At 48.8% G+C, this 16,219-nt stretch overlaps 1 protein-coding gene across 2 annotated transcripts in view; it reads left to right on the forward strand.

Moving 5' to 3' along the window:
• The window catches only part of LOC138516754 (signal peptide, CUB and EGF-like domain-containing protein 1), a 656,121-nt gene that overhangs the window by 340,848 nt on the left and 299,054 nt on the right, over window positions 1-16,219 (forward strand). For both annotated transcript variants that reach the window (XM_069632130.1, XM_069632131.1), the window contains exon 4: window positions 12,003-12,091. In XM_069632130.1, coding sequence (XP_069488231.1) covers window positions 12,003-12,091 — 89 coding nt within the window. The remainder of the gene's footprint in view (window positions 1-12,002; window positions 12,092-16,219) is intronic.

A 16,219-nucleotide genomic window follows, 5' to 3' on the forward strand; every position in this document is an offset into this window, starting at 1 on the left:
GAAAAGGGTGTTATAAGGAAGGAATGAGATAACATGTCTCACCCTTCGGTACGGTGTCCCACTTCCACTCCCCGAGGACCTCTCATCCAGTTGATCCTTGCGTACTGGTCCACCCCCAGGAACTGGATCCAAAAACGATGGGCATGTCATGGCCACCTGGATGACAGATCCCCGGGGACTAGCGAATGAGAAACCTTCAGGTTTCTCATAATTTAAAGAAGTGAAAGAATGGACATAAAAATGAGGACTAAGATTATATTGGGAGCCTTTTGTTAAAATTAGCCAGGCTGTTGCACAATGGAGACCGTGCATGATGCGGCAAGTAGTATTGAAACATTGGTCAATATTTTAAACCATTGTAGAAGTTAAATCTTTGTTGAGGAAGCCTCTATTCTTCACCTTTGTGCTGAACCAGGAGGTGGACTGACTAAAAAACACAAAAGAGAAACTTGCGGAGAAACTAACAAACTTTAACACTGATATAACAAAACATAAAGTCATATCTGAAAAAAATTAATGAAGTTACCACTCAGAAGAAATGTTCAAGAATTAAATGATCGACAATGAAGATTTCTAGAGCAAATGTGAATTAAGAATAGGAGATGCTCATTCCAAGATGGGCGCCGAGTAAAGGACATCGTGGCTCCTGAGCTCCCAAACCTGCTCTGGCCCTGAAAGGGCCAGGGCACACCTGCTGTTGATCTTTGCCCTCCCCGGCATCCCTATTCGCCTTTGGCGTCCTCCGGGGCCCCCATCCCGGGAGGCAACAGGTGGGGGCTTCACGGGGGCTCCTCGTCACATCGGCACTGAGAGGAGATACATGCCGCACTGGTACATCGGCGCAACTGCAGTAGACAAGGCAGGGCCAAGCCGACCGGGCTGCAAGCCCAGGTGGGGCTTGGCGGGGGCCCTCCATCGGAGGCTGCCCCAGAGAGACCCTGAGGCCCCCCATCGGAGACCGCACCAGAGACTGAGAGAGCAGCGATACACAGTGCAGCGCGGCCCCTGGTGCCCCCTGCGGACATGGATCATTTGGGTGCCTGGGTGCCGGCAAGTGCTGCGGAGGCGGTCCCGGTGGCCCGACACGACCGGAGACGTACTTGCACGCAGCACCCGGAGCGGATACAGTAAGTGGGGAGCAGCAGGGGCATACTGTTATTGGAAATTGGAGGACCTCGGGCTTTCCCCTCCCCGGAGCGTGCCCCACAGCACAACAGACAATTGGGGCTGGAGGTTGGGGCCGGTGCCCTGCGGAGGAGGGGCCCTGGGCCCCCGTACCCTCTGGGGCGTGAAGGCATCTTCCCCTCGAACCGGATTCCGCTGAGGAGAGTCGGGTGGGCACCCGACCCCCAGAGGAATTGCTAAGACACAGAGGGGGGCGGCTACACCGGGGGCGTCTGCCCCAGATCTTCTGCCTTGGCGGGGACTGCCCCCCAGACCATCACGGGCCTGAATTTGATCTGTCCATGGGTGAGACCCAACCGGAGTGAGCAACAGGCTCTCGGTCTGTGCAGAGATTTGCAGCCCTCTATGAGAGACTGAGGGGGCGAGAGGGGTTTACGGCCCCGGTGGATGACACCTAGCTTCATCCCAGAGTGAGGAGCCCCCGCTCTCTCCACATCGCTCCGAACACTCCATCTAGAAATGCACAGACCATCTGGCTTTGGATCCGGAGCCCACTATGTCCAGAAATAGATCTAGAGACCTCCCCTTGGCCCTCAAAAGCGCCAAGAGGACCCAGGAGGGCCCCCTAGCCAAATTCTGGGCCAAAGATCATGAGCAAGATGCCGACACCCAGAGTGAACACCGGGTGGATGGTGGGGCGGGGCCTGGGGTGCAGACCCCCACCCCGAGCATCACAATGGGCCGGTCACTCATGTGACGCTCAGACAAGACCTTGGCGAAGTGGTAGATAAGATCATGACGGTGAGCCCGAAGCAGATAGACGCCTTGAGAGAAGATCTGGCAGAGTGGCTAAAGGACATTAAGCGAGATCCATTACATCGAGGAGAGAGTGGATGCAAATGAGCAGGCCATTCAAGAGCTGACCGAGGACACAAGGAAGGCGGAAAATCTACTGGAAACTTTGGCGCAGGCCACCCAGAACCTGGAACTACAGGCCGAAGACCTAGAGAACCGTTCTAGAAGAAGCAACATTCGAGTTAAGGCACTGCTGGAGTCCGTTCAGCCCCAGGATCTCGCACAAACTCACAGCGGTCTTCGTGGATCTTCTGGACGTGGACACAGCTATAGGTCTACAATTCGACAGGATGCACAGAGTGGGCCCTCCCCGTCCAGAGCCTGGGGCTAGGCCTAGGGATGTGCTAGTGGCTTTCCATAACTACGCCACAAAAGAGAAGATCCAGGGAAAGGCAAGACAGGCTGGCTATATATCCTGTAATGGCGATGAGATATTCCTGTATCAGGATTTATCCCAAATAACACTGAACAAAAGGAGACGGATGCTCTCAGTGCTAAAACATCTGCGTGAAAAACAAAATACAGATGGTCCCATCCATTTGGCCTATCCTTCCTGTGGCAGGGCAGACAGCATAAGATCACGACCTGTGAGCAAGGGTTGGACTTGATGGACATTGAGGAGCAACCACCGGCGGACCCCGAGGGTCCTACTGGCTGGTGAGGCCCGTACAAGTCGTGGGAATGTACCACCGTCCAGTCCAAGCGATCTAGGAGGGAGGCCCCTCAGAGGGCGGACAGCAGCTCACCGGGGGGGAGCCGTATCAACACTCAGCCCGGCTCGCCTGGAAACTCAGCAGCCACCAACTCCCTAACATCACAGGGGGGCCAGCTCAGTGAGACCGGGGAGGGCACTCACTACGTAATGCCTGAGGCACCAGAACAGGGTGGCGAAAGCAGCTATGAAGGTTTATTGCGGGGAAGTGAGGGGGAGAGTCACTTGGGATGGGATTAGGAGATCCTGCGTTGGGAAGACCTGGGGTAATGATGGGGCTCAACTCTCGTCTTGTAGTTACGAGGGGGGCGAGTGGCCAGTTGAGCCTACCCAGGGGGGTGTCGGAGGTGGGGGGCGGGGAGGGTGGGTTTTGTCTCAGGGGCAGTTGAGAGGATGCGATTGCTTAGTATAGTCGAACTTGACCACAGTGTTGGAGGTCCTAAGAAACCAGGGGCTCAAGAAGGCCAGTCCGTACCAAATTACTCACACATCCTGATACCATGGCACATCTGAAGATATTGTCATTGAATGTCAATGGGCTAAATTCGCCAGTTAAAAGGAAGAAGGTTGACTTGTTCATACGCAAAGAAAAGCCACATATAGTTGCACTGCAAGAGACTCGCATTCAAACACGGGACACTTCCAGGCCACCCAGGTTAGTAAAAAGGGAGGGGTGGCTGTCACATTGAGGGATGGGCTGGATCTCTCGATTAAGACAACACAAAAAGATGACCAGGGAGGGTTCCTGGTGGTGATATTAGAGGGCAGAGGAATGGTATACACAATCGCTACGCTATATGCACCCAATACCGGGCAGGAGGCCTTCCTTCAGAGGTCTCTCGCCCGTCTGAGCATTTTTGCTAGGGGTCGCATCGTCCTAACAGGGGACTTTAACATGGCTTGGGACCCCTCTAGGGACAGAAGTAGAGCCCTATGGGGATCATCGGGGGGGACCTACCGGGGAGCTTAAAAAGAAACTTCAAGATCTGGCCCTGGTGGACGCCTGGAGGGAGATTCAGGGAAACGACAAATGGTACACATTTTACTCGCACGCTCATAAAACCTACTCCCGAATTGACTACATCTGGGTGTCTGCCCCTCTTTTAGGGTCCGTCTCTGGGATCTCTCTTGGGCCCCTTGCGATTTCGGATCACACCCATATGGTGTTAAAACTGAGCAGGCCACAGGGTCCCCGAGGGTTATGGAAGTGGCGATACCCGACCCAGCTATTTAAGGACCCGGTTTTGATTAGGAGGTGGAAAGGGAACTGGAGGAATGTGGAGAAGAATGGCTGGGATGACACTAGACCACAAATATGGTGGGATGCACTAAAAGCCATGATAAGGGGGAAAATTATGGCGATCAAAGCCAGAAGGGACAGGGGAATAAGACTGGAAGAAGAGAATCTGGGCAGACGGCTCGGGGAGGCAATGGAGCAATTGGCCATAAAGCATATACCGGCCATAGCAAGGGAGGTTCGGATGCTAAGGTGTCAGCTGAACCTCATCCAGCCCAGAACAGCAGAGCGCAATTTGCTGGGCCTGCGCCAAATGCACTACGTCAATGCGAACAAATCCGACAGATTGCTCGCTCGGATGCTGAGAAAGAAGAACAAAACTATCCTTAGAATCAGGGAGGAGGGTGGACAGACGCTTACTAATAGCGAGATAGAGAGAGAATGCCAGCAGTTTTATACCACCCTATACTCGTCAAGCAACCCTGACCCCACTGCGCAAAAGGCATATCTAGACAGGCTCCACCTGCGGACTCTTTCCATGGAGGAGCGGGATCAGCTTGAGGGAGAAATAACCGACAAGGTCAGGAGGGCAATCATCGCTCTTTCCCAAACAAGGCCCCGGGCCCAGATGTGTATGCGTCCGAGTTCTATAAGCTACACAAAGAATCTCTAATCCCCCTGCTCACCAGACTCTTCAACCACATAGGCTCCCCCGGGTCCATGGACGAGGCCAAAGTAATTCTCATACATAAACAGGGCAAAGACCCGGAGGAATGTGGGTCCTATCGCCCGATAGCGCTCATAAATGTTGATGCGAAGATTCGCACAAAGATCTTGGCGGCCAGGCTGGACCCTATTATGCCTAAATTGGTGCGACATGATCAGGCGGGTTTCATTAGAGGGCGCCAGACAGCTGATAATGAGCACTGGGTGGCCCACCTGATCGAGAAGACTCTGATGAAGGGGATCCCCGCTCTCCTAATGGCGATTGACGCCGAAAAGGCTTTTGATCGCATTGAGTGGGGTTTCCTCTTTGCCACAATGACCAAAATGGGCTTTGGATCCAAATACATTTTGATCAAGTGAGCGCCAGCTATCAAAACCTGTCCCTCCGCCTGGCTATTAATGGTCGGATCTCAGTCAGTGAGAGTAGAGAGGGGCATGAAGCAGAGGTGCCCTCTTTCTCCGCTGCTTTATGCTCTCCACTTGGAGCCATTCCTGGAGGCGATAAGAACGGCTGAGGACATAAGGGGCATCATATTTGGGGGTCAGGTGCATAAAGTGGCACCTTCGCGGATGATATGCTACTCACATTGACCGACCCTGAGGTATTGTTGAGGGCAGTATGCGAGGAGCTCGACAGGTTTGGGAGGGTCGCCGGCCTGGCAGTAAATACAAATAGGTCCGAGATTCTTAATCTTAATTTACGGGCGGAATCGGTGCAACATATCCAACGAGAATATACATTCAGATGGGCAAGCAAGAGAATCGAGCACTTGGGGGTCTATCTCACCAACACAGTGGGAGAATTATATCGGGCGAATTACATCCCTCTATTGCAGAAAATAAAATCCAAGCTAGTAGATTGGGGTCCCCTATATATCTCGTGGATGGGGCGCATCAATGTTCTCAAGATGGTGCTCCCACAGCTTCTATACCACTTTGCCGCCCTCCTGGTAGAAGTTCTGTGCTCCTTTTTTAGAGCCCTACATAAAGCAACAAATCCCTTTATCTGGAACCGCAAACGGCCCAGACTAGCCTCAACTCTAATGAGGACTCCAACCCTCCGAGGGGGAATGGGCGAGCCCGATTTTGAGGCCTATTACATAGCGGCCCAGATAAGGGTGCTTAGAGATTGGCAGAGACATGATCGGGATAAACCGTGGAGGCCGATGGACAGGGCGGTAGTACCTGGACTTTGGCTCCTGAAAGCGGATAGACCATCCCAGATGTATATCAGCCATATCACCTCGACCACTGGGGAAGCCTGGGACGCGGCAGTCAAACGAGCCCGCATCCCTACCTTTCCATCCCCCTATACACCCCTGTTCGAGAACCCACAATTCACCCCAGGCTGTAAAAATCTGGCGTTTAATGACTGGTATGTGGGGGGATGTCGGTTGTTGCGAGACATGCAAGTGGATGGCGGGGTAAAAGATTTAGAGCAGTGTAAAACAGAGTTCGGGTTGAAAGACTCATAGATACGGATACATACAACTGCGTCATTGGTTATCCCACCCAGAAGAGTGGCGGGTAGGTACACGCCCGCCCTTTAACCCCGTTTGAAAAATACCTAGATACACACGAGGGCGACAAGGGGCTCATGGCTTCCATATATAAATATATTAAGGAACCCTCCGATTAGAAGGTACATGAGGAAATGGGAAGAGGACACGGGCACAGAAATAGTAGAGAGCGAGTGGCAGGACTTGTGGGCTCGGATTCCGAAACTCAGTAGGTCCCTCCAGACCTGGGAGATTTGGGTTAAGCTGATGTATCAATGGCACCTAACGCCGGTCAGACTAAACAAGATGTTTGCGCGGACCTCGCAACTCTGTTGGAGGGACTGTGGGGGGAGGGGTTCCTGGGCTCACATTTGGTGGGATTGCCCGAAACTGGACACCTTCTGGAACAACATTCAGCAGGCCATGGAGCAAGTCCTGGGACTCAAGGGGGCTGGGAACAGTGAGCTCAATATGTTAGGCCTAAACCGGGTGCTAGCGGACCTCCCTACGAAATCAGCCCGCAGAGTGTATGTCATCATGATGTCTGCTGCAATGGTGCTGGCGCGCAAGTGGAAGTTGAAAGACCCCCCCCCCAACCCCCTTGACTGCGAGTGGGTAGCAAAAATGTGGTCAGTCATTGCCATGGAATGGCTTAAATACTCCATCCAGGGACAACACATGAAGTTTGTTTCGGACTGGGCTGCCCTGCCTACATTTCTGAAGGGAGGGGCGCGCAGAGCCTGGTGCCCCAAAAGCATGTCACTGCTTGGTATTATACTCCCCCAAGAAGACTCCGATCCCGGAATGTGAGAAAAGCTGAACTGACTAAGGGCTCTTCAGAACAATGACATGCAGCTCTAAAACTCTGCGCTGCCAATATAGTACCCCCGTGAGGGGGCAAAGCTCGATATACTGCTCCTGAGAGGGGGCAAGGGGGAGGGGGGAAGGGGGTGGAAAACAGGACGAAGAGGGGAGTTGGGTCTGGGGTCTTCAATTTTGTTTCTCTGTTTTGAGTGGTTATTGTTTAAGGCAAAATGTTAATAAAAATCAAGTTGAAAAGAATAGGAGATGCTCATGGAAACATCTCAAGAAGAGAGAAGGCAATTGGATTCTTAAAATACAGAGTATGTATCCCAGGGGCTTAAATTATCATTTTAAAATTGCTTTGTCTTCGGTGAACTGAAAGACTTGATTAGATGATCATTGTGTCACCAAACACATTTCAGGACTTTGAAAAGTAGTGTTAATATAATGATCTGTTGCTTTATAGCGCTTCATGCCAGACTCCTCCAACTTGCAAACGCTGTAATAACAGGTGGTGGTTTTACGTATTTTGAATGGTACTTGATTCATCAACCACGGAAGGAATAAAGTCTAAGTAGACCCTGCCATGGAATGTGAACGTGTGAAGTGCCGGCTGCTTTCCTGTACCAGACCATTCTAGTACCCGTGTACTTATCCTCCTTTTGCAAAACACAATAGCACACGGTAATGTGGATTACTCAGTCATGAAGTCGAACCAACAGGAAAGTGGTGCATTAAAATGACTTTGATGAACACTGTAGGTATGTTGTTGAATAGAATACTGTGATACAGACTACTCGTGACCACATGTAAACTCCTTGTGACTATCGACAATTCCGTATACATATTGTTTCTACAGGATAGGAATCATCTAGAAAAGGGGAAGGGCTTAAAACCATTGAAATATGTAACTTATATTAGACTGTGTTACCAGTGATCTACTGGTGAAAAGACCTACGAGGAAAAATGACATTAATTAGGCTGCATAATCAATATCATACCTATGTCTTATGCCGGTGAACATACTTGAAGTAGAAGGGTGTACCAACGTGTTGAAGTGGTTTAAAAGAAGATGACTCGAATTCTGGTGAATGTGGAAGAAATGTCCAAAGTGAAGAGAAAATACTATTATGAAAAGGAAAATACCATTTGTAGGAAAGAGATAGTGTATGTGTTTGGGTAGAGTTGAGCAAACCATACAAGGCTGGGCACAGTGCCCATATGTTCCCCAATCCGAATGTGAGAAAAGATATGAGAATTACTCTTGTGCAAGTAGAGAATAGCAAATGGAACGCGGGAAGTAATGGTCAGGGACGTGTACTAAGTCTGATTAGTTTGTAAAGTAATTTGAGAAACTCCCAAGTCGACACTGGAAAGGTGTGAGGACACTCTGAGGATAGATTTATCAATAGTTAATAGCAAGCAGATTGACGAAAGAAGTACTAGTGTCCACAAAGGACCTGGTGTGGCAATTAGGAAGTAGTCGTTTACAGTAATCGGCGAAGTCAGATTTCTTCTCAGTTTCGAATTAAAGATGAAGGATTGTTATTTATATACTGGTAGACATGTCGCCATCGGTTATGACTTGTTTCCTTCTGTTATATATGAAAGTAGACCGCTTAGTAATGAATGTTGCAAATGTGAAGACATGGGAAGTACTTCATATATCATCATTCGTGAGGCCAGGAAGGTGGGAAAATTGTGCATGTCCTTCCCACCATTGTACTTGATTATTTCTCCTTGGGTTAAAGTGTTTGTGTTCAAATAAGCCTGTCGGGTTCAACAAAAGTCTCTGGAACCAATAGACTATTGTTAAACCCTAGATACTATGAGACCAAACAACAACAAAAAATCTCTATTTGTAAAGAAACTGATCTGTTTTTTTTCACTCTTAATTTCTGGCATCCCTTCCCTGTTCACTGTCGACTCTTTGATCCTTGGTCAGTTTTCTCACCTTCATTTTAGTCTGGGTCTTGGAGCCTCTGTGTCTTGCCAATAGTAGGAGCAGGTGTTGTAAAATAATCTTAAACCAGGAGGCGGGCCACCAGAGCTGCTGTAGAGACTTTGTCAGCTTCCGTTTGCCACCTACCGGTCTTCTGACCCTAAGTACCAAACACACCATCGCCGTCTATCTCGGGTCACAACGGTTGCCTGTTTATGGGAACCTCTTCCTCCTCTCCTCAAATGTCCTCTCCTGGTCCACATTATCACCACCTAGACACGATGCTATGTCCTCAAACCTCTACCCAACCTCCTCTTGGCTCTGGGTGACTGTCTTTTTTTATCCTTCTTTTTTATACTCTACCTCTGGCATTTAACACTTTTAATGTCCTCCTCTTTGACTCTTTTCAACATCCTCCCTGATGCTTTTCTGTCTCCTTTGATCTCCTCTAAACATCTGGATATACTCCTCGTTAACACAATCTCCTCCTTTAAACTCTTTAAGCCACTTCCTTTAATGCTTCCCTTTGGTATTACCGCTGTATATATAGTCTCACGCCACTGTGTTGGGAGCTAGCTCGTCTACCTTTAGCTCTTAATGCAAAACACCACGCCTTCTGTTCTTACTACAAACTACCATACTCCATTATATCTGTCCTCCACTCCTGCGCTCTAGCAACCTTTTTCCAGCCGGTTTCCTCTTTCACCAGCTCAGTGTGCTCTCTTCGCCTGCCTTCTCCATTGCTCCTTCTTCCCCATCTCCAAACTCCTGCTGTGCAGCTCCCAAGCCCACTTCCACTTCTGTGCTGGGAACTACAACTTATATAGGGCTTGAAGAAGTGGGGCAGCGTGATTGGCTGGAGCAGTCACATGATGGGTCTTTGCATTCTGAATAGCAGGATTAGTGTGTAAAACTACTCCCCCTCCCCCCCCCCCTCCACCCCTGCATCCCCCTCGATCCCCGACCCTGAAGAAGTCTTTATAGATGCCAGCCCCCATCTTAAATTCCGGTCTAGAAAGTTCTCTCCCCTGCATGAGTGGCACTTGCTGCTTTGTTTTCAAGTCTGCATTTGGTAGTTTACACCTTTTGAGAATTGGACATGACTTGCTAATGCGAACTACATGTGAATGCTGAGCCTTCCCATTGAAGGATGGGGGTACATTAAAGAAAGTGGTTACTGTTTTGTGGTTTGCTGGTAATTTTTCTCCTGCTGGCTTCACAGCATGGAGGGTGGCACTTCCTGCTGCCCTTTTGGTTGTTTCCTCGGAGGAGCTGTGGGTCCCCCTTGAAGTTACTCTGTGGCGGATTTGACGGTATTCATGTGGGGGTACTCTGGTGCTTATGGCCCCAAGCAGAAAACGCAGCCTTATTGTGAATCCTGCATTTTCCTTCGGTAGGAAAGGGGAATTATGCGTTTGTGTAAACATTGAGCCTGTATACTCCCACGACTGCATGCTGTCACCCTCTAATGAGCGTGTGATGTCTGTTTCTGCTCTTGCCCCTATGCACATTCAGTGGTGCAGTTCCCCCACCTGCCTCTCTAATGGTCCATGCAAAGCTGGGGAAGCGAACTCCCCCAGCCTTGCCTGGTTCATCGGACATGCGCACTGGGAAACATAACTACATTTCCCTTTTTGATAGTTAAGGTAGTCCTGGAGTGCTCCCTCAACTGCAGCAAGCAGCTGAGGGGAGAGCTTCGTTTTTACTGAGCTGGCTGGCTCCTCCACAATGGGCGGCGGTTCTGGAGCGCCGGCTCCCTTTGCCCAGTATGGATGAGCCGCCTCCGCTCTGTGCTTTCCTCAGGTGAGCCTTTATTCTGGCCCCATTAGGAACTGTTACATCCCTCCTTGAACCGGAGTGCTGACCAAATTGAGCTGCCTTGTGATTATTGTTATTGCATAGGATTTTCCATTGTTCTTGCTGTGAATGTATTTTCCCCACTCTGTGAAAGTTGCTGTAAGCAATAAAGCGACACCTAGCCAGCCATCATTTAAGTTCGATAGTAAACGGATGTGGGTTTTTGGCCTCCGGACCAGAAGTCCTTTTTTGTCCTCCAGTAATTGTCATTATCAAGTTGCTCTGCTAGATTCTCTTGCTTCCTGCCTCTCTGCTACCATACCATTAAAAAAGGAAGCAGTGTCCATTTACCTGCCTTCTTATTTCTGTTTCCACCAACCTTCAATGGCAACTATCATAGAAAAGAGCCTCTTCTGAGGGCCCCCTTTACTTTGTTCCTGGCAGCCATCTTGATTGCATGTGTTTTTTTGGGTGGAAAAATGCTTTCGTCGTTCTGCAAAAAGCATTATTAAAAAGGTCTACTTGCACTACAGTTTTTATGCTGGACTGCCAATGGCAATAATGCCCGGTAATAAACGCCTTCAGCCCTCTTCAAAGGTCCTTGCTGTTGGGGGCTGTTACCACTCAATACGGCCCAATGCTCCTGGCGGCCTTGTTGGCAAATTAAAACGGGCAAGTCTCTTTATCCACACTGTAGTTTATTCAATTAAATTTGTTAACTGACCATGATTAATTCAATGAATTATGACCCTTCTTACTCAGACCCCTTTTCTGGGACCCAGACGGTGACTGCTAAAACAATATATTAACCACAGTCTCTGGGACTTGGAGGGTGGCATAGATGGCCCCACCCACAAGTTTAACATTGTATGGTGTCCTTCCCAAGGGCAGTTAAGGGTTACACGTGTGTTAGTCACCAATCATTTTAGGTGAAAGAATTTTGTTTTCATGTAAGCATCTATATGTTAATGTATGTGTGATCTACACTGTTGCATTCACATGACCCAAGACCTCCAACACATTACTCGGAAGAATATGCTCTATTTATGTAATAATGTTCAATTCACATGATTCTTCAAACACCCATGCCGCTTGAAGGTGGTTTTTAAACGTTGAAATAGAACTGCAATGTCACAGCAGCGTGCTTGTTTTTTGACTGTGTGGGTGGAGTTGGTCTGGTGTAAACAAAATCTCCTTTGAGAAATGTGCCTATTTAAAGAATCTGGGAAATGAGCATTGCCAAGGGAACAACACGCTTCCCCATCACTCAGGATGGATAACGGGCTTGCGTTTGTCTTTCCACAGCACTACAAGGAGCTCAACTTGCCGCTCCTGTCTGCCCGGCTCTTACACCAATGAAACAGGCGCATCCGTGTGTGGGGCTTGTGACAAAGGTAACTTATGCGCTGTTACTTTATGAACATTGGAGCTATCTTGGAGAAATATATCTGTGGAAACAGAAGTGATGCTATCATCAAAATGTCATTAATGGGGGAGCTCTGACCACACACTGCACCCCTCCAAAAATCTATTCAGGGATTGGATTGGTCTGTGCCATCGGCTCCTGTTTCAAGAGTTGAAGGCTTTTATCATGTCTTTCTTCTACCTGTTCATTAGATGCTACTCAATGTGACCTTCAGCGATTGGTGGAGTTGATGTCCAAATATCAGAAACGCCATTAAACTAATGACGCAAACATATTACATAAATACAAACCGTCTACTTAATGTGTTTAAAAAAACAAGTATATCGAGCACTTTTAGATTTTTACAACTGGAAAATAAAAATGTAACTCAAAATGATGTATCCAATACACCACCATAAACTCTCAAATTATCATTTGACAAGACCTCATTGCATTTGTATATGAATTCAATACCTTTCTGTTTGAAAAATAAAATGTTTGTCAAAATAGTCTTTTTGACAAATAACATTTATTTTTATTTTTTTGTATGATATCTTCTACCTGTAACATGCATGAACGCCCACAAGCCTTTGCCAAAGGCATCTACGCTCCTGGCCTAACACGCATTTACCAACAAATGAAAACGTGACATAATGGGGCTGTGGTGGGCTCCCTGTGTCAGGTGACTGTGTCCAGATTGCCTCTAGGATGGCATCCAGTAGGGGTTTTAAGTCCTGTACCTAGTGGGTATAAACGTAGCCAAGCATTGTTGAACATAAAGGGCCTTATGGATTTGCATTGGTATCTCTTTTTAGGTGGTCTTCGTAAACCCTTGCCATACTATTTGTGTGAAGCATTTGTGACTTACTGTGTCTTGCACATCCAGTGTTTAACTCGGTTGTGTCGTGTTGTACGCACACAATCAGCCCTACAAATACGGGGTGTATCGGCCACTTTTACTCCCTAAAAATGGGCAAAAACAGTCAAAAAATAAAAATGGGGAGTAAAAATACTCCCAACCCAAAATGTGGGACAGACGCATATGACCTTGTGCCAGTGCTTTCACTCGCAGAGCTTCATGGATAAGTTTGGAGCAGTAGTGCACATAGTACCACAGGAAGAATCCACTATTAGTGCCTGATCAGAAGAAGTAAACATGTATCTTTTAATGTGCATGAATAACTAGGTGCAAAGAAATAATTATTTAAAAAAAAACATTTCCGTTCCTCAGTTAAAACATTTTACTTGCTTATAAAATATTCCCATTGGGAATTGGGCTTACATTTTTACTCTGTAAAAAATTATTTTACCCCCCAACTTTCAAAAATTGGGAGGAAAATACTCCTACTTCAAAATCTGGAGCACTGCACACAATATCCAGGTAGATTTTTTTGGCTACCCCAATTTGTTTTGTAGCTTCTGCTGTTCTTAAGTCTAGGTTCATAGGTGGCACACTTATTGGTACCCGATGGATCCAAACATGAATGACATTGAGTGTAGGAGAGAAGAAAATGGCATTGGTGCGTACACACATTGCTTCAGCTACTTAACCCCCTTTGCCACACTCCTGGGCTGCTGATTTTCTTCGAGGCGTTACATGTTGCTTCCTGACGTGCCGTGCTTACCATATTGATTGGCCATGAAGGCAGGCATTTCACAAAATGTGGTAGTTGTGTTTTCTCTTGTATTCCGATTGAGAGCGGCTTTCTTTGCATTGGCAAAGCATGCATTCCGCCTTCTTGCAAGTGGCTAGAAAACTCTTCCACCTGTAAAGTGCACTTGGAACTCTGCTACCCATAACCTGGATTTAAATTATTAAAGGTTTTGTATTTGCTTTGAACAGCTGGTGCAGAAAAACATTGCCCTGTGAGTCAAGTTGGTATAGCAATTTCTCGTTAATGCGCCTAGGTACCTTTTATCTATTTAGCAGCAAATATATATATTTCTGAGGCTTGTGGAATCTGCTTAGATCACATGCTGTGCATAGGCCGACATCTAGTGGAAGCTGCGGAGTATTACAGTTTGTTTTTCGAAACTCGAAAATGGGCGTTGACACAGGCGTGCCAGTAGTACTATCCCTAGTGTGACGTCCACTGTACCCAAGATCCCTCACGCGTCTGGGATCCTCAGATTGTTTTTTTCCGCCATACTGGTCGGAAGCATCTTGCGGAGTCCCCTGGCCTTAGCCATACTTTTACTAATTATAGAAGTTTAAAATTATTTATTGACATCCTTCCCCACCCCAACGTCGACCCTCGACACTCGACGACGGCTGGAGAAGACATCGACCGTCGGCTGCTGCACGACGGATCTGGGCCTAGGAAGGCCGCTGGCCTCGGCCCGGGCCTAGTAGGCCGCTGGCCTCGGCCCTGCAAGTAGGGAGAGTGGGGGGTGGTACATACTCTTCACTCTTGATATATAGGTACACCTTATATATTTCCTACACTTACCAGCCCGCTGCCTCAAGGTGCGTATGGAGGGTACCCCTTTCCAATTCTGCCCCAAGTGCAACCGCAAATACCCTTGGGTCGACAGGCATGCCACGTGCAATCTCTGCTTGCCGAGGGACCACCCCGAAGCGAACTGCAGAGCGTGTAGTAGGTTTAAGCCTAAGACACTTAAGGACCGTTCGACAAAGCGTTGGGCCCACCACGCCAGGCAGGCGGCCATGGCAGCGGAGGGCGCCTTCAGCGATGGCAGCGACGTCGTACTTTCGGACGGCGAGGGCATGACGGCGTCGAAAGACTGCCGAGCGCAAGTCCCCGACCTCGGAAGGTTGTCCGGCAGGGCGGCGATGGGGAAGACCCCCGGCGACGCAAGCGCTACACACCCTACACACACTAAGCACACTAAGTCCAACCGAACCTCGACGACGTCGACTTCTCGGAAAGAGGCACAGATAGAACGGTCCGACTCGGTGTCCTCTGGGCGCTCTCGATCGAGATCGCCTCATGACGCAAGGCAATCATCCACTCTTGCCAAGAGTGCCTCGCTCCCTAGATTAACGGAAGTTCGATCGTCGGAAGACTAAGACGACTTCCACCCCCAGGCCGCGCTCCAGGAGACCGAGGCCGCAGTTAACACCAACGAGGCCCCACGCTCGAAACAAGATACCTCTCCAGACCCTCGACGCCAGGCGTCGAAAGCCTCTGGGGCCTCCAAGGGGCAGGGAAAACATTTTTCCATGCACAGGGAGGGGGGGAAACAGCGGAAAGCACAGCCTTCCACTCCTGTAAGACCATCCTTCCTCCCTAAGCAGTCAGACAAACATAAATCTACTGGGACATCATCATCCAGCAAGGGTACCCTTGATAAGTCCTCTAAGTTGCCTACTAAAGTCATACCCTGTTCCAAAGAATGGTCCAGTGAAGACATAGACAGGGTCATGTCAAGGATGTCTTCCTTAGCTGATTTTTATGACAAAAACCCAGAACATTTCCTTTCGTATGACCCTCAAGGGGCCACACCCTCAGGCTCCTCTGATCCTATCCCCCTAAGTAAAAAGGCCCGGTTCGAAAGACCTGAACCCTTCGAGGTGCAGCCTTACTCTACTCCACACCCCAGTTACCAAGGACAGCCTTTCCCTGAAGGGGACCAGGAGTTTACAATTATGGAGGAACAAACCGGGACTGAATACTATGCGGATGATGAGGACCTGGAGGAGGTAGAAGATGAACAGGAAATTTACAGAGTAGATTCCCCGGTAGAGAGCGAAGCCCCAGTTACCGACTCGCCAGTTGATAACCAGCCCCTCCTTAATGAAGTTCTCGCTCGCGCAGCAGAACATTTTCACATCGACACCCACGGTGTACAGGAGGAAAGGGACTTCGCAGAAGAGTTGGTGGGAGAGAGGAGGCCGGTCGCTCAGACCATCCCTATCCTTAAATCCATCTAACATAGAATAGATCCATCCCTGGTGAATCCTAACCTCACCAGAGCCGTCAACCCCAGAGTCGAAAAACTTTTTCGGGCAGCCCAGTCTGACCCTCTTTATATAAGAGGACATCTTAAACCAGATTCCCTAGTGGTTGCCAACACTCGGAAGAGGGCTGGGACACCCTTATCGTCGTCAGAAGCTCCTCCCGACAAGGAGAGCAAAAGACTGTACGGGTTTGGC

This window comes from Ambystoma mexicanum, chromosome 6q (genome assembly GCF_040938575.1).
Source record: "Ambystoma mexicanum isolate Mex_15411 chromosome 6q, UKY_AmexF1_1, whole genome shotgun sequence".
NCBI classification, from domain to species: Eukaryota; Metazoa; Chordata; class Amphibia; order Caudata; family Ambystomatidae; genus Ambystoma; species Ambystoma mexicanum.